The 20,356-nt window shown below is 37.5% G+C and overlaps 2 protein-coding genes across 2 annotated transcripts; one reads left to right on the top strand and one right to left on the bottom strand.

The window, feature by feature from the left end:
* The first annotated feature begins 1,855 nt into the window (after positions 1-1,855).
* Positions 1,856-10,132, top strand: clec11a (C-type lectin domain containing 11A). The gene is made up of 4 exons (XM_073816511.1): positions 1,856-2,269; positions 3,447-3,558; positions 5,929-6,120; positions 8,832-10,132. Exons 1-4 carry the CDS (start codon positions 2,159-2,161, stop codon positions 9,227-9,229), a joined length of 813 nt encoding a protein of 270 aa, XP_073672612.1. The 5' UTR covers positions 1,856-2,158; the 3' UTR covers positions 9,230-10,132.
* On the bottom strand, positions 9,515-19,875 carry selenol (selenoprotein L). Its single transcript, XM_073816510.1, has 10 exons — positions 19,739-19,875; positions 19,495-19,576; positions 19,348-19,401; positions 17,542-17,587; positions 17,048-17,175; positions 14,738-14,852; positions 14,385-14,507; positions 12,184-12,318; positions 11,223-11,369; positions 9,515-10,811 (listed from the first exon to the last, which is right to left on the bottom strand). The coding sequence occupies exons 1-9, from the start codon at positions 19,839-19,841 to the stop codon at positions 11,250-11,252; spliced, it is 906 nt and encodes a 301-aa protein (XP_073672611.1). The 5' UTR covers positions 19,842-19,875; the 3' UTR covers positions 9,515-10,811; positions 11,223-11,249.
* Positions 19,876-20,356: the final 481 nt, after the last annotated feature.

Genomic DNA, 20,356 nt, shown 5'->3' with positions numbered 1-20,356 from the left:
CGCAAAAACTCCCATATATCGCAGAAAAAGTTTTTACGCTCGCATGAGGTGGTTTTTCAGGCAATTCGAAAAAGGAATATTTCACAAAACAGCAATGGAAACGTTTTTTTTCCACATTTACAGGTCACATTCGATTAAATATAGCCAAAATCCCTCAGAAATACATTGCCATGACTTATCGCGAGAGGAAAAAATATGTTTTAGTCGCATAACATCGGTTAATAGAAATGGCGTCATTTCGCAATACTTTTTAATCGACATTTATAAAATATCGACAAAGTTTTGCGCAAATCTGTAATGGAAACGAGTATTATGAGAGAGAGGTGGACTGAGCAATCAAGATTACCTGCATCTGACACAGCATTCATTCTTCATATTCAAGATGAAACATTAGTATAAATGTTCGCTGAGGAAAGCGTTATCTTTGTCCTAATATCGTTTCATCTGTTAAGAGTGATTTCCGAAGACAGCGCTGCTCAGTGCATTTGTTAGCTGTCAAGCTGTTGTTGAAAATAAAAAAACTTCCGTTTTGAACCACATTTGTTTTTCAGTCTAAAAGTCTTTACTGCTGACTCTTGTTGCCATCTAGTGGTGGAACAATGTAACTAAAATCACCATCACAAATACAAACACCGCTTCTCAATACTAAACACTTTTAAATACTACTTCTTTATACAAAATAGTTATTTATTGAATAATAATATTTAATAAACAACAACAACAGCCATTATAAACGCTGCTAGGCATTTTAGTCAAAAGTACAAAGACAGTGCTCTGATATACAGCATTGATTTTACACAAACATGATGAGATTTTGCCAAAACTATTTGCTCTGGAACAAATTATAGATTATTGAGACCAAAGACTACCCATTAGATTTACCCAAAATGAATTATATCTCATGTTTAACCACTATACAGACATTAAGAACCAGTGGTAAATTCTAAAAGATCTGGCCGAGGTGAGGCGCTCTCGGGTGAACAAACTTTTTTCTTTTTTTTTTTTCTTTTTTTTAACAGACTGTACATTTGAACTATAAACAAGTAAATTCTCACCTGAAAACCTCTTAAAACTACATTCCGTGACACAAAAACAGTATTAGTTATAAAATTATACTGATTTGGGCGTCCGCTATGACACTCACTGTAAGAAGTAGGCCTACCGCATGCGATACGATTACAAACTGTGAAATGGCTGTTGGAGTTCTGATATCACTCTAAAATTTGAGAACCAGAATAAACTGTTGTATAAATCTGAATTATTATTCAGTTCAGTTGATAGGTGGATTAGATCAGTCTAACAACAGTCGACATCCATGGTTGTGGAGTTCTTTCTAATTGTTATTTGTCAAAGGTAGAAATCTAATCTGTTTATCTGTTTCTTGTTCCGTATAAAGTCTAGACACAGTCATCTGGGAGAGATTTGCTTAGTTCGACTTTGTTATGTAATGAACTGGATTCTTTTGGGCAAACCTCCATTCTTAGATCTAACTCCCTTCCAAAATCTCCTCCAGAGGAAGTAAGAAAGAAAGAGAGAACTGTCCTGTTCAGAGGAAGAGAAGTCCAAATTCCTTCCATGTGTGGAGACAGAACTCAGCTGGTAATGAGACGTTCATCATTTTCCTGTCATTCGGCCACTATTGACTTCTACAGAACAGCATGTTCCCAGGGGACAAAAGCATAAAAACTTCACAGAAAGCTGAGTCTTGGGAAAGCAAATGCACATCTATTTAAATGTTTATGAACGAGGGAGAAAGAGCTGTGTCAGTAAAACTGCTATGTTAGCACAAAGAATGGAAGTGGGAGGAAAGAAAAAAATCCTGTGTTTGGGTATAAAACTCAGAGGAAGAAGCAGCTAAAAGAAAGAAAACAGAAAGAGGGAGAGAGAGAGGGAATGAAAAAAAGAATCTTTCAGACAAGGTGAAAGGAGGAGGAAAAGTGTCCGACAGCTGCAGAGAGGGAGGAGGCTAAAACAAAACAGAGCTGTATAGAGGTGAATGATACAGCGAGACAAAGCTAGAGTAGGTTGAAAGCGATGTGAAAGGAGGAGAGGAGGTTGCTGTTGAATGAACATCAGGAGTTGTGTATACATACAGTAGAACAGAGAGCTGGCTGAAAAGAAGAAAGGGATTTATGAAGTGAAGTGACTTCAAGTGGAGATGAGTCTAACAGTGATTCTGGCAGCTCTAGTGGGCTTCAGCGCTCCGTCTTCCTGTTACTCTGGCGAGAACACCACGAGACCGGCCATCACAACAGCTGATCTGTCTCAGGTTAAGATTCCAGATTTATTTTGTGAGAAATTATCCATTTACTGTTTAATGCTGACGTTTTCTTTGAAAATAGCTTAATATATAAACACAATTTTGTATTAAGTCTTGAAAACCTAACATTATGCTAATAGAATAGTGCCTTGGAGTATTATGTAACTGCTTTGCAATAAGTCAAAATACCGGGGTATTATCATATGGTGCTATCACTGTATCGTGTTCTACTTGGGATTACTGTATTGCTTTAGAATGATGAAGATATTATAAAGTGGGAGCAAATGTCATTAATTTCTGGTTGTTACAAAACATCCTTAGCAATCACATTACTTAAGTACCATTAAGTAACTCGCCATGGCATCCAATGTGGTTGTACATGTGTATTCTGTATCGGGTAAAGGCTGGAATAAATTACGTGACTTTTAAAATCTGAACAGATTTCAAACCACTAGCCATCATACATTTGGCTATGTTGTAAATGGTTACAGAGGAAAACTGGGCATCATACACTTTATGACTAAAGGCCACTACCTTGTTCCGAACACAACAAACTCAACATGTCGCTAGTTGCTAGGAGAAATGAAAACATTATTTGTGACCCTGGACCAAACCCGTCATAAGTGTCAATTTTGTTTTTGAACTGGAATTTATACATAATCTGAAAGCTGAATAAGCTTTCCATTGATGTATGGTTTGTTGGGACAATATTTGGCTGAGATTCAACTTTTTGAAAATCTGGAGGGTGCAATTTTTTTTTTTAATGTTGTCCAATTGAACTTCTTAGCAATGCATATTGCTAATCAAAAAATAAGTTTTGATATATTTACAGTAGGAAATTATCTTAAACAGAAAATATCTTCACCGAACATGATCTTTACTTAATATCCTAATTATTTTTGGCATAAAAGAAAAGTTGATCATTTTGATCCATCTTTTTTTGGCTATTGCTACAAATTTACCTGTGCTACTTAAGACTGGTTTTGTAGTCCAGAGTCACATTTGTTCTACAATCAACTTGATATCCTGCCACTAAATGGATTCATAGTCTGAGGCTAAAGAAATCAAAGTCTGTGGTCATCATATTGAAATCTGTAGAATGGCTCTGAATTTTGGCAACTAGTAAATTGGGGCATTCCAGCCTTAAGTCTGGTTTTGATGTCACTTCTGTTGTTTAATTCTACAGGCGAGAGTTTTCAATGAGGAGATGATTTTAGGGCGAGGGGACACTCCTGACATCATAGAACCTGAACCCACCACTGCCATCTCTGAAATGGAGAGCACTTACAACTACATCCGTGCGTTAACCAAACACTCACTTTACCTACCTACTTCCATCTCAAGTGCCAAAAAAGCAAGCCAAAACCAATCCAACGGAATGTACAGTCGTGGCCAAAAGTTTTGAGAATGACACAAATATTAGTTTTCACAAAGTTTGCTGCTCAACTGCTTTTAGATCTTTGTTTCAGTTGTTTCTGTGATGTACTGAAATATAATTACAAGCATTTCATACGTTTCAAAGGCTTTTATCGACAATTACATGACATTTATGTAAGAGTCAGTATTTGCAGTGTTGGCCCTTCTTTTTCAGGACCTCTGCAATTCGACTGGGCATGCTCTCAATCAACTTCCTGACCAAATCCTGACTGATAGCAACCCATTCTTTCATAATCACTTCTTGGAGTTTGTCAGAATTAGTGGGTTTTTGTTTGTCCACCCGCCTCTTGAGGATTGACCACAAGTTCTTAATGGGATTAAGATCTGGGGAGTTTCCAGGCAATGGACCCAAATTTTCAACGTTTTAGTCCCCGAGCCACTTAGTTATCACTTTTGCCTTATGGCACTGTGCTCCATTGTGCTGGAACATGCATTGTTCTTCACCAAACTGTTGTTGGAAGAAGTTGCTGTTGGAGGGTGTTTTGGTACCATTCTTTATTCATGGCTGTGTTTTGGGGCAAAATTGTGAGTGAGCCCGCTCCCTTGGATGAGAAGCAACCCCACACATGAATGGTCTCAGGATGCTTTACTGTTGGCATGACACAGGACTGATGGTAGCGCTCACCTTTTCTTCTCCGGACAAGCCTTTTTCCAGATGCCCCAAACATTCGGAAAGAGGCTTCATCCGAGAATATGACTTTGCCCCAGTCCTCAGCAGTCCATTCACCATACTTTTTGCAGAAGATCAATCTGTCCCTGATGTTTTTTTTGGAGAGAAGTGGCTTCTTTGCTGCCCTTCTTGACACCAGGCCATCTTCCAAAAGTCTTCGCCTCACTGTGCTTGCAGATGCGCTCACACCTGCCTGCTGCCATTCCCGAGCAAGCTCTGCACTGGTGGCACGCCGATCCCGCAGCTAAATCCTCTTTAGGAGACGATCCTGGCGCTTGCTGGACTTTCTTGGACGCCCTGAAGCCTTCTTAACAATGCAGTGGAAAGTTTTTTTCGGGATTAAGTTAATTTTCATGGCAAAGAAGGACTATGCAATTCATCTGATCACTCTGCATAACATTCTGGAGTATATGCAAATTGCTATTATAAAAACTTAAGCACCAACTTTTCCAATTTCCAATATTTATGTAATTCTCAAAACTTTTGGCCACAACTGTATATTTGCATATATTGTACTTGCAATAACACCCGTGTCTTTGCTTGCACAAATGAAGGTGTTTGTCCTGACATGACATGAAGGCTTGTAGTATGGTTATGTTTAATAATCTGTATGCAAATGACATTATGCAACTTTAGTGTTATGATGAACTCAGTAAGCCCATGTTCACACAGCAGCATAATACAGTTGTCAATATCATATTTGAGTCCTTAATACGGTTGCGTTCACACACTGTACGGTTACTTACGGGTGTGACAACCACATTCTATAACCGAACTCACACCCGTAAATTTTCAGGACCGACAACCGCATTTTTGGAACGCACTTGCTGTGTGAACGGAACAAGACCGGACAACTAGTCATCCGTCATTCAGTACGAGTGAGCCGCTCTGCTGCACAAACTTGCGTGTACCGTGTATTGTGTGCTTTCATGTGTGGTTTTGGTAACTTACAGTGACAAATAAATTAGCTATTTATCGTCTGAAAGTTTTATATCCAGTTTCCACCGGAGCCACTACCGTCAGTTTTGTGTTTTGTGACATGACTCAAATGCTCCGCTTTCCACCCAACTATAAAAGCTGCTGTCGGTTAATGAACATTTGATGGATAAACTTGTGGCTCGACTGAACTCTTGTCATGTCAGAGAGTGATAAAACTTTCAGTTTTATGGACGTCGCCATCTTTGATATTACTTTAGTCACTGTTGCTATGATTACTGGTAAGGAATACGGGCTGGACTCCCGTTGCACGTTTATACAGACAGTATTCCAGACGCTACTGTAATCTGCTGTGTGAATGGGACATTTCGAGACTCACACCTGTAAGAAAATGCGGTTGTCAATCCCAAAAACTGTCAGTGTGAACGTGGCTGATTAAAAAAAAAGCTAAAAAAGCTGCTATTCAAGAATCCAGACAATCTATATCATCAGCTACCTTGTCAACCCTTCCCCCTACACAACCCTTCGCTGTTTCTTAATACTTCTATTCATTCACTAGTATGCAGCAGCATAGCTGACTAATGAAAGACTTAATTCACATTTGTCTATTCATACATTTTTGCAGTGTCTAGACTGGCAGCGATGGATCAGGCTATCCACAAGCTTAATGTGGGACATTACACATTGGACATTAAAGTTACACAACTGTTGGAAAGAATGTCACGATTTGAGAATAGATTAGGCGACACTGAGGATGCCATTCAAGAAGTCTCGTCCTACTGCAAGGACAATCGCAAAGAGATCGGACGACTAGAGGGTTAGTGGCTTCTCTACTTTCTTTACTTCATAGTTGTGGTCTATAAAGGGCATTGTAGTCAGTGGGAAATCAATTAAAGAATCCATGCTTTCACTAATGAGGAGTTTACCAACTATATAGTAAAATGGTGACAGTTTATTTCAAGGGTAATATCTCAAGTTAAACCCCATGTTGGGGCAGTCGTGGCCTAATGGTTAGAGAGTCAGACTTTTAACTGAAAGGTCATGGGTTAGAGTTTCGGTATCAGCAGTAGTTGTAGGTGGGGGAATGACCAGCACTCTCTTCCACCTTCAATACCGCCGCAACAAAAATGGCTGCCCACTCCTCCAGGTGTATGTTCATGGTGTGTGTGCGCAGAGGAAGGACAAGTGGAATCAACACCCTTTGTTGGACCTGGAACAATGTCAAGTTATAGTCATAAATCCATCCCAATCTCAATCCTAGTCTTAGCCAGATCATTGCCTAACAACATAGGGGCTCTATAGCCACTGAAGTTGGCCAACGACTACTGACGTGTGGCCAAGTATGGTGACCCATACTCGGAATTTGTGCTCTGCATTTAACCCATCCAAGTGCACACACACAGTAGTAAACACACAGACCTGGAGCAGTGGGCAGCCAATGTTGCGGCACCTGGGGAGCAGTTGGGGGTTTGGTGTCTTGATCAAGGGTCTCACCTCAGATGTAGTATTGAGGGTGGAGAGCTGAGACCTGAGACTCAAACACGCAACCTTCTGGTTACAAGTCAGACTCTCTAACCATTAGGCCACGACTGCCCCAATCAAGCAATCAGTTGCTCCACTGAAGCAATTCCAGGTAAACAACATTCCTCTGATCTCAAGAGGCGCACTAGCAACTGATGCTAGAGGCTGCAGTCTTTAGTGTCCTTGTTAGTGCACCTGCCTCCCATGCCAGAAACGCCAGTTTGAATCCCGCTTGGAACAAGTAAGGGGAGTAGAACCATCTCGGTTACACCCGAAAATTGTTAACACAGCTTTTGTTTCCTGGCGAACGACCGGGTGTGGGTGGTCCGTGGGAGTGATGTGTTAGGAAGGGCTATCCAAACCTATCTCTAAAATCAGAGCAAAATCGTTGTTTAATAAGAACTTAACCTCTTGAACTAACCCTAACCTTAGCGCTAATTTCCCAGTCCTAAACTTCACCCGCAACCTTCAAATTTATGTTATACAATTCCTATTCTTTCAACCCCTTCCACTCTGAAATCTGACTTTCTATTTCTTACCATAACCCTGAACTCTAACCCCCTCTAGTCCCCAATATACTTTAAGCAAAACCGAAGAACAAACTGGTGCAATGTAATTTCAAACAAAATGAAGCCAAAACAGATTTCTTCTGGAGTTCATTTCAGGTGTTCGAAACAACTTGCCAAGGCAAACTCTTTGGAAAAGTTTGCTCTGGCTGATAAACACCTTCGAACAACTATTGGTCCAACTACATAATAGGAAGGTGTGCTCTAGGCTTCAGTCTTTGACGTGGAAATTCTCTCCGATTTATTTCTTCTGTACAGTCAGTCCAGGTCAGACTCAAGTAAAAACATGAACACACTGGAGAGTTTGTGCAAATATATCCACATCGCTATGATTAGATGATCTCTTAACGGCTGATTTATCACCGCTGTCATTTTCATTTTGTGTTTATCTTGGTACTGAGAGAAAAGCATGCAGAACATATTTACATATTCACCTAAACACAGATTCCAACAGCGTAGGCAGTTCGGAATGTTGACATTTTTTCTGTTGCAAAGGTATTTGAAACTTCTTTTTAACCCTAAACAAAAAACAGCAAAGAACTTTGCTCCGAGTACACTGGGGCCTTAACCCTGCCATTGATCCTCCCCAGCCCCCATCTAATAAGGGGTCCAATCCTGCTCCGGGAGGGCCAATTTCCTGCAGAGTTTTATTCAAGCACACTTGCCTGGAAGATTCTATTGATCCTGAAGATCTTGATTGGCAGGTTCAGGTGTGTTCAGGGCTAGAGCTAAACTCTGCTGAAAGGTGTATCACCAGGAACAGGACACCCTTGATCTAACCCAATACTAACTCTCTGAACCTTCAAGCCTTGGACTTCCAGACTTAAAAATCTAACTCCAACCTGTTTAAACCTTGACCCTTAATCTTCATTTCTAAATGTTGTCCTTTATTCCCAACACCATCTAACCTTCAAACTTAACTCCAATTTCCTACCCTACACGTTACTCCCAACGTTATACCTAGTTGTCAAATTTTAATCCTTACCTAAACTGTATGCTTATTCCCATATTTTCCAAAACAAAACTCCTAATGCCAATCCCTAATTGAAATTTGAACGTTATAGAGAAAAAACGTACATGCTGCGTATGCTGGTTCTGATCTTTTGATTAGGACCTAATGTCTAAAGAAACTTTGGACTGTTTAATAGTAATGTTCCAGGACAGGAACTGTTGTTGGTACAGGAATATGTAGTACTTGGGCAAATCTTAAAGGATTAGTTCACTTCCATAATAAAAATTTCCTGATAATTTACTCACCCCTATGTTATCCAAGATGTTCATGTCTTCCTTTCTTCAGTCAAAAAAGAAATGAAGGTTTTAGAGGAACACATTAATTCAGTAAACAACTCCTTTAAGGTGACATCAAAGTACTTGATACAAACGTTAAACTTCTGTTCTGTATGTTATTAAATGTATAATGAAAATGACTTTGTGGTTCCAGGCTGCCAGAAAGGCCATAAAATGGGTTACAAATGCTTCCTGGCATACCGTGTGTATGAGACCTACACAGATGCATCCAAGAAGTGTCAGGAGCGGGGAGGACGCATGGCTATGCCACGAGATCGCAAGGAGCAGGAAGGTTTGGCCGAATATGTGAAATCAGTATTCCACGGAAACTGGCCTGTGTGGCTTGGTATCAATGACGAGCGCTCTGAAGGGCTCTATCTATTTGACGACACAACTCGTGTCACTTACTTCCAATGGAGGAAGCACTTCCTGTCAAGCCAGCCAGATGGTGGGAAACGAGAGAACTGTGTAGCCATGTCCTCAGATGACGGAGACTGGTGGGACACCTACTGTGAAAGACGCATGTACTATCTGTGCGAGTTTGATGTTTGATTGATTTCTAAATGGCTTCCCTGTTGAAAAAAACGGCATATGCTGGTTAGGTATGCTTTGAAGCATGACTGCTGGTTTGAGCTGGTCCTTAAGCTGGTCATGAGCTGGTTTAAGCTGGTTCTTAGTTGGTCATGTGCTGGTCCTAAGCAACTAGCTTCTGCTCAGGACCAGCTCAAACCAGCAGCCATGCTTCAAAACATACCTAACCATTATATTGTGTTTTTTTCAACAGGGTTGTAATTAAGAATTTTTCATTTTTCATTAAGAGCAGCTATTAACTTTAAAAAAAAAAACAGTTGTCGCACATGTACAATTAGGGCCAGTGAATTTAATGAACCCATCAAATGTTTTTTTTTTTTTGTTCTGTTGACAGTTTTGTTGTCATATTGAAACAGGACATTGGAGCAAGATGTATGTAGGGCTTAACCTCCTGCCTTGTTGAATCCCAAAGCAATTCCATTGGTTGAGACAAATGTTTATGTGCTGCCTCACATCATTTTACTGTGTGTTCATGAAAATGTTTATGCCTTTTAAAATACATATCACATGTATCTGTCTTTCTTAGTATTTTCAGTTAGCAAGCAAAGTAGTTAGCCTACTAGCTCAAGATAGCACATTTGAACAGGCTTTGAGAAAGGGGGATAGGATTCTCCAGAGGGATCGTATTTTGGAGAAGAGAAATACTGTATGTTTTAAAAAAGCGTACATCTGCTCAAATTTAACCAACTTTACAAAAAATACAACTGCCTATACTGTAGAAGGCTTTAAAGCTAATAGACAAAAATGCCACAAAACACCAATATTCATGGGATCTTAAAGCCAGTGCTGGAAATATTTGTAATAACAAAGGTTTGAAGACCATGGACAAATACATACTGAAATACAATAAATAATTTAATCTTCTTGATGTTTAATGTTTGTATCATTCCATGGTGGTCTGCATGTGCCCTGGTTCTGACATTACATCTTTTTTAGACATGTGTTCAAAACTGTAACAGAAATTTGTTTTCTTTTTGTTCTTTATTGTTCTTAAGTTCTTTAGAATCATGGCTTGTTGTTTCAACCCTATATTTGTTTTTAAAGCTAGAATCACTTGGCAACTACTGAAGCAGGTTTAAAGTGAAACAAGACTCTTGAGCTACGCTGAAAAGTGGATAAAAGTCCAGTCTTATTCAGCTCTTTATTCAATGTGGATTTCAATAATCAAAGATATTTCAAACCTATTTTTATAATAAATCAGTTAGACATTTTATTTGTTTTTGTAAACATATACCCTTTACAGTAAATAGTGATTAAACAGTTTAATATGATTATTTCACATTTCATATGTCTTGAATAGTAATTGTAAAATATATGTAAAAAAATTAATAAGTTAATAATGTGATTTCATTTAATTAAGACATTGGTTATTGTGTTATATAGAGGTCAGACAGGTCTGTGCAACTGTAACTCAACAGATGAGAAGCTGTGTTGACCAGAGGGTGTAAATGCCCATCAGAAATGACTCTTCATAAGTGTATGAGTTTGAGTCAGATCTTCATCCATACAACCTCTGGGGGAGCTGTCTATCTGTAGAGCCAACCTATAGCAACACATTAAAGGCCTAAAGTCAGTGACGGTGTCTTCACAAATACTAACATACACTAATAGGACGTAGTGTCCTAAATATCCTGAAATTATATTTTTGTCTGTTTCCTTTGGTAAAAGTCTCATAGTAATACAGTAGCTTCCCATTTTGACATTTTACAGCCATCACCCATTCAGGCCAAAATTTGCATTGGCAAACAACAGACCTCCTCCATGCCAAATTGAGGGTCTGGAATGGCTAATTTTACCAACTTTTTTTTGGCCATCGTTATAAACGGAAGAATAAATTCTAAGTCTGGCATGAATATGAATGACTATAGCTTTTCAGGAACTGAAACTTCTTATCAGGACGGCAAGGAAGTAAGTCAAGCAGTTTAGCATACTAGAAAGACAAGACATAAAAGACCTTTTCTCCTGGACTTCTCAAGGAACGCTAAGAATGAGCAGAGACGGCAGCCAGAATCTGTGTAACTGATGGTCTGTCCATAGGGCTTTTACACCGGTAGGAAAATATCACTTTACCATCCTGGTCCAGCACAAAATCACCACCCATCTGAGAGAGACAGAGAGAGAGGGCTTTTAATCCATTTTCAAGAGTCCTAGACTACAGGGAGACAAATGTTTATTCTATCAGTATTATGTAATGTTTGGAATTTGTTTTTATGGACTTGGCACTTTCCACAAATAGCACAAGTCTCTTAAAATCATTTGTCTTCTCATTCAACAAATCGCCAGTAAAAAGTAGTAGTATAACTGTCAGAAAATCCTGATGGTTTACCTCAGGATGTCAAATGAAACACTAGATCAGCTGTTTTCTATTGATTTTACATTAGGTTTATAATTTCTGCAACCCTAAATGCAATCTAAATGCAGTTTAAGCGCTGATTTATGCAATTTAATGGCAATAAACAATAAATACACAAAATGTACAAAAACTATAACAGAATTATTTATCTAGCTACTTGTCTTGGCCATGCTGTAGTAAGGATTCAAACTATCTTGTTTCTTGGGTACATTTTAAAACAGGGTAAAATCATAACTAGGTCACACTTATGTTTTTGTTGATTAAAATTTAATCATCTTATTTGTGGAAATATACATTACTATGTCTAAATTCTACTGCATAACTAGGCCAGCCTGCATAATACAGTTTTGTTGCGTGATTTGAGCTGAAGAAGTGGAATTTATGATACTTTTGTTGTGTAACTGGCCCTATATGCAGTCTGACATCCTTCTTTTTTACTGCCCTTATGCCATAAAATCTGGGTAATAACAAACTCTTAATAAGAAATCCAACTCATGTCCTAGTCAGCATACTATTTTTTTTATTCTGTGTTTACTATTGTGAATAAATGTTTGAATGTCACCTGAAAGAGATCACCGATGAACTGAGGTGGCACATCGGGTAACTGTCGGTTCACCAGAATTTCAGAGTAGTGGAGCATTAACTTAAACTTCATCACTTTGCTGATGGATGAACCCAGACTGAATGCTTGATACACCTGTGACCCGTCATAAACAGACCAATCAGTACACATCTACACATATGATCAATATTAAACTACTGTCAAGGTCAACTACACAGAGCTGTATGGAAGCCTGTTTCCACCATTGAATAAAAATTAAAAAGGTAATAGCGACTTTTTATCTCTTTTATCTTTTTTTTTCCTCAGAACTGTGAGCACAATTGCAAATTATACAGTCAGAATTGTGGGATATAAACACAATTGCGAGAAATAAAGTCAGAATTCTATGACTGGAAGGTTGGAATGCTAAGGGGTTAACCAATTCTGGACATACAACAACAACAACAAAACACAAAAAACAAAAACACCTAGAAAGTTAAATACATTTATATACTACACTGGGAAAAAATTCTAAAATGCTTAACAAATAAGATTTTTTTAAACCATTAACAATAATGATCTTATGTGGAAGTCCACCAATGAATAAAGGATAAAGAGGTAATTGTGACTTTTTTATCTCACAATTCTGGCTTTTTTTCTTACTATTGCGAGTTTACATTTCACAATTCAGACTTTTTCCTTTAGAATTGCAAGATAGAAACTCGCAATTCTGACTTTTTTCTCAGAATTGCAAGATGTAAACTCGTTATCGCAAGAAATAAAGTCAGAACTGAGAGATATAAACTTGCAATTGGGACTTTTTTCTGCAATTGCGAGTTTAAATCTCACAATTCTGACTTTTTTTTTTCAAAACTGCGTAATATAAAGTCACAATTGTGAGTAACAATCAAAATATTGAGATATAAACTTGCAATTGGGAATTATAAAGTCAGAATTGCAAGATATAAACTTGCAATTGGCAAGAAAGAAAATTCTGAATTGTGAGATACAAACTGTCTATTTTCTTACAATTTCAAGTTTATATCATGTAATTGTGACATTGTAACTCACAATTTTGAGTTGATATCATGCAATTTAGAAAGAAAAAGCAATTACAAGAATTTAAATTTTATATCAATTTTGAGTTTATATCATGCAGTTTAGAAAGAAAAAGCAATTACTAGAAAAAAGGCAGATTTTGAAATAAAATGTGCAATTACCTTTTATAATTTGTATTTAGTGGCGGAAACAAGCTTCCACAACTTAATGATTAAAGGGTTTGTTCACCCAAAAATTAAAATTAGAAATTATTTATTTACCCTCAAGCCATCCTAGGTGTATGTGACTTGATTCTTTCAGACACATCCAATCAGAGATATATTAAAAAATGTCCTGGCTCTTACAAGCTTTATCATGGCAATAGGTGGGTGTTTTCTCTTCAACAGGTCAAAAGAAGTCCAATAAAAAGCACATCCATCTACAATAAAAAGAGCCTCACATTGCTCTGGTGGGTGAATGAAGGCCTCCTGAAGCAAATCTATGCGTTTTTGTATGAAAAATATCCATATTTAAACTGTAAAATTCACTTTAATCTAGTGAAGTTTGCACTCGATTAATCTAGGATGTTAGCGTTGCGCATGCGTCGCTCAGAAGTGACAAACACAAACACGCCGTAGATTAGAAGTAGAAAACGAGGATTTGTAAGGAAAAATGTTGGAGGATTTCGATACAAGTCAAGAGGAGACTGAATTTCCTTTGCCAAAGTAAGGAAACTCTGCTTCCTTTGCTCCTGTAAACAAACGTTGGTTTGTGCGAGACTCACCGGCGCATGCGCAACGCCGAAGTCCTATGCCCGAAAGGCGCAAGCTAGATTAAAGTGATTTAAGTTTTAAATATGGATAATTTTCTTACACAAATGCATCGATTTGCTACAGGAGGCCGTTATTCACTCCCCGGAGCCGCGTAAGGTATTTTAGATGGATGTATTTTATTGGACTTGTTTTGGACTGATAAAGATAAACACCCGCCCGTGCAATTCTAAAGCTTGGAAATATCAGGATAATTTTTAGTATAACTCTGATTGGATTCGTCTGAAAGAAGGAAGTCATATACAGCTAGGATGCCTGTAGGGTGAGTAAATAATGGGCTAATTTTCATTTTTGGGTGAACTAACCCTTTAAGCAAAGAAGGACTAATGTTTTTGCACAGTCAATAGTCCTCACCACTCTCTCTGCATCCAACAGCATGTCAAATCCATAGTCTGTCTGATCAAGCCAGATCGTAGCCCCTTCAAGAGAACCATACGAAACCACCAGTACCCGCAATGACTGAGCTTCCAGAAGTTCCTGTATGAGAAAGAGCCAGAAACAGTGTTGATGATTCTAAGAACACAGCGATGCTGACATGGAACATTCACTACAAAAAAGCAGCACAACACTTTGCCTTGCCAAGTCCACAGCTGGTTCAACAAAAAAAGAGATTTTCCAACTGCCCGTAATTGGAAATGGCTGAGGTCTGCTTCTGACTCTACTGCAGCTGTGCAGTTTTCATCTCCTTTAATGACAGGTTGTCTTACCTTGCTGTCCTTCAGCTCAGTCAGGTGGTCTCGTCACGGCTGTCATCCAAAATGCCGAAGCAACACAAGGAGGAGATTCTCCCCTTTCTTCAAGTACTGATCCAGAGACACATTCCTACAAGAGTACAGGACACCCACAAAGTATATTACAATTCACACATGCAAGATCAATTCATGCGTTGGAATTTGAACTGAAATAGCCACAAACCACAGGATGTTGAATTGAATTTGAATTGGAATGACATGAAGAGGAATTGACTGCAATTCAAAGAAGTTCCAACAAATGAAAAACAAATAAATAAATATGTGTATTTAGTCCCTGACATACAATACATCTTTTAACTGATAAGAAATATTTCTCTAAACTAAGTTATTTCCAGTAATTACTGACATTCAATAACTAACATCTGTGGTAAATTATTAGTATTTAGTAAATTTAATTCACCATTCATAAAATAGACCATGGCCAATTGACCAGTTAATAAATTGACTAAAATGGTCTAAAGTTATGTTTTCATTTGAAATTATTACTCTGTTCAGCAAAAAAAAGATTTCCATTTCAAATAAGAATTAGTATAGATTAGAGATAGAATACAACAAGAACAGAGAAGCTAGTGTTAGTTAGTTAGTTTTTTAAGAAAACAAGCAGTAAGTAAATTAATAGAGAATAAGTCTAAAAGGGCAGGTTTTAATTTTTAAAAATAGAATTAGAATAGAGGGTGCTACAGTTAGAGTTGAAGATGGCTAAGGACTCAGCTGTTCGGATTGAGCTGGGCAGGTCATTCCACCAGAAGGGTACATTTAATGTGAAAGTCTGTGAAAGTGATTTTGTGCCTCTTGGCAACTCGCTGTTAGCTGGTACAATAACGCACCGTTCTTATAAGTAATATATAATTGTCCATAAAGGCTAAAAGGGAAAAACCTCTTATATAGTCCTTCAAAAATCACTCTCAACTTACCTGTCTATAAAGCCTATAAAGAAACTGTCTTCATGTATTGCACAACACTTCAGCATGTTATTTTTATTAAGTGAGGGTAATTTTTTTTTAGGATTTTTACCCAAGCAAACTCTCTGAGAACCTGATATTTTCCAGAGATTCTGGAGACTCCAGGTAGGTTGCAGTTCTGGAAAATGGTGGCGCTGGAGACTAAATGGTTCCTGATGGTTTCACACCGAATTCTTCACTTTAATCTCTTATTTTTTTGCAGTTAACATGTGTCTTTTCTTCTCCACCTGTTTTTTCTGACCATGCTGACCCAATAAACATTTTGCTGCCCCAATGGTCATGCCTTAACTTTGCAAATTCTAGTATTGCATTAGTATTGCATTCTTCTCATGGACATTTAACAATTTCTGACATTTAGTCTTGAGTTAAATCTCTTTTTTGGCTCATTTTATAATATGCAAATAAATATGCACACCTGAATATAAGAACATTTTCACTTCCAGCCTCCACTGACAATTATATATCACTTATAAACGATTAAATACAAAAATCAATAGTAGTTATTAGGATTCATGTGGTTTGGAATTGGTAAAATGTGCTTGGAAAAAAATATGACCAGAATATCAACTTGCCTAATAATTCTGCACGCACTGTAATATAAAAAAAAAAAGTTTCTTGAGCAGCAAATCAGAATTTCAGAATGATTTGTGAAGGAACATGTCACTACAGTGACAATGGGAAATAAACCATTTCCCCCCACAAAATTTTAGCTCAATTTTGTGAATGTGGCCACATCTTAAGAAACTTAAAAAAAAAAAAAAAAAAAAAAAAAAAAAATTGCCCCCAAACCTTTGAACGGTAATGTATATATAGTTAATATACATTATATTACTTCCAACATTTCTGGAAATATGTCATATTGCATCGAATACCCTGTAATAATGATTTCAATTTCAATCCTGCATCCAGTTTGTTGCCTCCGAATTCAAAAATGTATAGAGTTACGTGTAATTATAGAAGAAGAAGTAGAAGAAGAATTTCAACCAGGTAATATAACAATCATTCTCATAAGGCATGACATACATAAGCTTTCTGCACAAAACTGCTAGAAATTGATTTCAAGCTACTATCCAGAACTGGCAAAACAATTGTAAAACCCCTAATCATTTAAAAACATCTCACAGACTTTGAATATACAGTATAACCTGATAAGTGAGGCCCTGATGTAATCACAGTCATAATGTGGAGTGATAAACTGTTGCAACTGCAGGTCTTCATTTTGTGTTATCAGAAGTACTTTGTCAACAGTTCTGGATTGTGGCTTCCATTACTATGGATAGTAATAATATTATGTGTTTCTTACTCTTTAGTTTGGACATGTATAAACGGTGTATCTGAGCTGAGCGTTTGGACTGCAGGACGCTGGGAGAGAACTGTGTCGCTCATCTGGATCTGAACATCCAGACGCTTCAAAAAACTATCCCATTCCACCTGTCAAACAAACATCCATTCATTAAACTTAACTTCTCACACAGACACTTAATATATTACCTACTAACACAAACACATTAAAACAATTTAGCATTTGAAAAGCGACAGTCTGCGGAGCACCTAACCGTAAATATGAGATGGGAGGAAAAATTAAGAAAGTTTTTCCTTCACTCAAAAACTTCAAACTTCAATTTTTTGTCAGGGGAATGCAAAAGTGTGTGAAAAGAAAGCAAAAGTATCAATAATAATAGAATCTTCCTATTATATTATTAATATTATTATATTATTTTCCTCTCATTTATTTATTTATACCATCCCCATGTCCTTTTAGGGCACATTAAACATTAAAAAAATGATATTACTTACTTCCAGTTGCAGTAAGGCTTCAACATTATCACGAACCTCAGTGTTTCTGTTAAATTGGGAATAAAATAATAGTATTATTATCAATATATTATTATGTCAATCAATATATTATTATGGCATTGGTGTGTTTTTTTAATAATGATTTTTTTAATAATGACTATACTTTATTGTGTTTATTAATTTTACTGATTAATAATTATTGAATTGTGAGGATGGTCACATGGTCAGTTAAACAGTTATGTGAAAAAATTAGGACACCCTATTGAATTCCATGGTTTTCCGTATCAGGACATCACAAAAGAACCTGGTCCTTGGCTGGTCTTAAAATTTGAAAATAAAACCTCAGATGAACAACAACACATGACAAATTACACCGTGTCAGCATTTATTGAACAAAAATAAAGCCAAAATGGAAAAAGCCATGTGTGACAAAGTCAGGACACCCTTACTATTAACATTGGAATTAAGAGGGGAAATAACAGTCAAGCACTGCTAATCAAATACCTTTGTTCAACTGATCATCAGTAAGTTTGAGCCTCTATAAAAGCATAAGCTTTGGCTGTTTGCTGGTCTGGAGCCTTCAGGTGTGTGTTAACACAATGCCAAGTTGGTAAGACATCAGAAATCATCTTAGAGAAGCAATTGTTGCTGCCATCAATCTGAGAAGAGTAATACAGCCATTTCCAAACAATTTGAAGTTTATTCACAAGTGGAAGACACCTCTCCTTCCAGGAGTGGACGTCCCAGAAAATTCACCCCAAGATCAGACCGTGTAATGCTCAGAGAAATGGCAGACAACCCAAGAACTACACCTCAGACTCTACAGGTTCAATACCATTAGAAAAATTTGGGACAAAAATTGCATGTTTAGAAGGCTTGGCAAAAGAAAGCACAGTTTAGGTCTGCAAAGTTGCATCTTCTAGATTAATGTCCTTTGAACAGATGAGATCGAAGTGGAGATGTTTGGCCATAATACACAGTGCCAAGTTTGGTGAAAACCTAAAGAGCATATCAGAACAAAGACCTCATAGAAAAAGACAAATATGCAGGGGGGGGGACTGATCATTTTGGGCTTGTTTTGTAGCCACAGGACCTGGGCACTTCACAGTCATTGAGTCGGCCATGAACTCCTCTGTATATCAAAGTATTCTAGAGTCAAATGTGAGGGCATCAGGACATCAGTCTGATGGCTAAAGTTGGGCCAAAATTGGGTCATGCAACAGGACAGTGATCCCAAGCACACCAGGAAATCTACAAGAGAACAGCTGAAAAGAAAAGAATAAAGGTGTTGCAAAAGCCCAGTCAAAGTCCAGAGCTCATCCTGACCCAAATTCTGTAATGAGAGCTGTGCATAAGCAAATGCCCACAAACCTCAATAAACTGGCATTATGTTGAAAAGAAGAGTGGTCCAAAATTCCTCCAGAACAATGTGAGAGACTGATAAAGTCACACAGAAAATGAATGCTTCAAGTAATTGCTGCTAAAAGTGGATCTACAGGCAATTGACTCATAGGGTGTCCTAACTTTGTCACACATGGCTTTTTCCTCTTGGCTGTACTTTTCTTACATAAATAATGACACTGTGGAACATGTCATGTAATGATGTTTATCTGAGGATTTACTTTCCAAATATTAAGACCTGCCAAGGACCAGATAATTGTTTATTATGTCCTGATACAGAAAACCATGGAATTTAATAGGGTGTCCTAACTTTTTCACATGACGTTATATATGCTCAAAATATTTGACCACTGAACGCCAGGACCAACTACAATCAAGTATTCCAAAGAATATTTCCATACTCACTGAAAATACTGTTCCCATAAACGTTCTGCTTCCTTTTGGTTTTTCACACCCAGACTGAAAGAAAACATATTCATATAATGGAATGTTTATCATTTTGTAGTACAAAAAATATGCGCAATGGCAATGTTTAAAGATAAATATACACACCTGTTAAAGAACTTGGCGCCTGCTGACATCAGACCAAATAAAGGACGAATTTTCTTATCGACAACTTCTTCCAAAGAACCACCTAAACAACAGTAGTAAATGCAAAACATTTTCATAGACTCTGACTTTTGAACCCCACTGTGTATACTGTACATAAGTTACACGCATTCATAAACACATAGGCTACTGCACATAAGTTACCAGTTAAGGAGGTACGTTAAAAATTTGAAATTGTTTAGGATACCTTTGGAGACGTCTTTTTCTACATTTTCCAAAGATGTTCTACCAAGTCCGATCAGTTCTTTCAAAGCCCTTATAAGTGTGTTTTGGACCACATCAGTAGCCATGCTGAGCTTACAGCGAGTTATTTATTCTGTACCGACCATCTGTCATTTATAAGATCAGGTGATATAGCGATGACGGAACTTCAACGGTGATTGGTTGATCCTCAAATGCGCTGAGAAAAGTAACAGCTAACATGTGTCATCGCCACAGTGTTTTTCAGCGGCAGCACGTTCTGGCAATAATTAACTCACAAACAAATAATGAAAATGAGAAACTTGAATAGAAATTGAATTGAAAATACACAGGCACCTGCTTAAATATTTAAAAAATTACTTTGACTCATTGCATCTGACTAGTTAGCGACAGCTTCCGGGATGCATTGACAGTAGATAGAACATGTAGCATCTAGTGGCTGACTGAAGTACTGCATACTACAAACCGTCTTGCTCTTGCCAGTCCTGTTCAGTACATATTGTACAAATTTAAACATATACACGACATTTATTTCTGATTTTTTTTTTTTTTAGTCCACAAAAGGGAGTTTAAAAAGGGATTAAACACAACAACAGTGGTTTCA

This window comes from Garra rufa, chromosome 13 (assembly GCF_049309525.1).
Source record: "Garra rufa chromosome 13, GarRuf1.0, whole genome shotgun sequence".
NCBI lineage: Eukaryota > Metazoa > Chordata > Actinopteri > Cypriniformes > Cyprinidae > Garra > Garra rufa.
The sequence above is the reverse complement of the archived record's forward strand: the minus strand, read 5'-3'. Positions and strand labels throughout refer to the sequence as shown.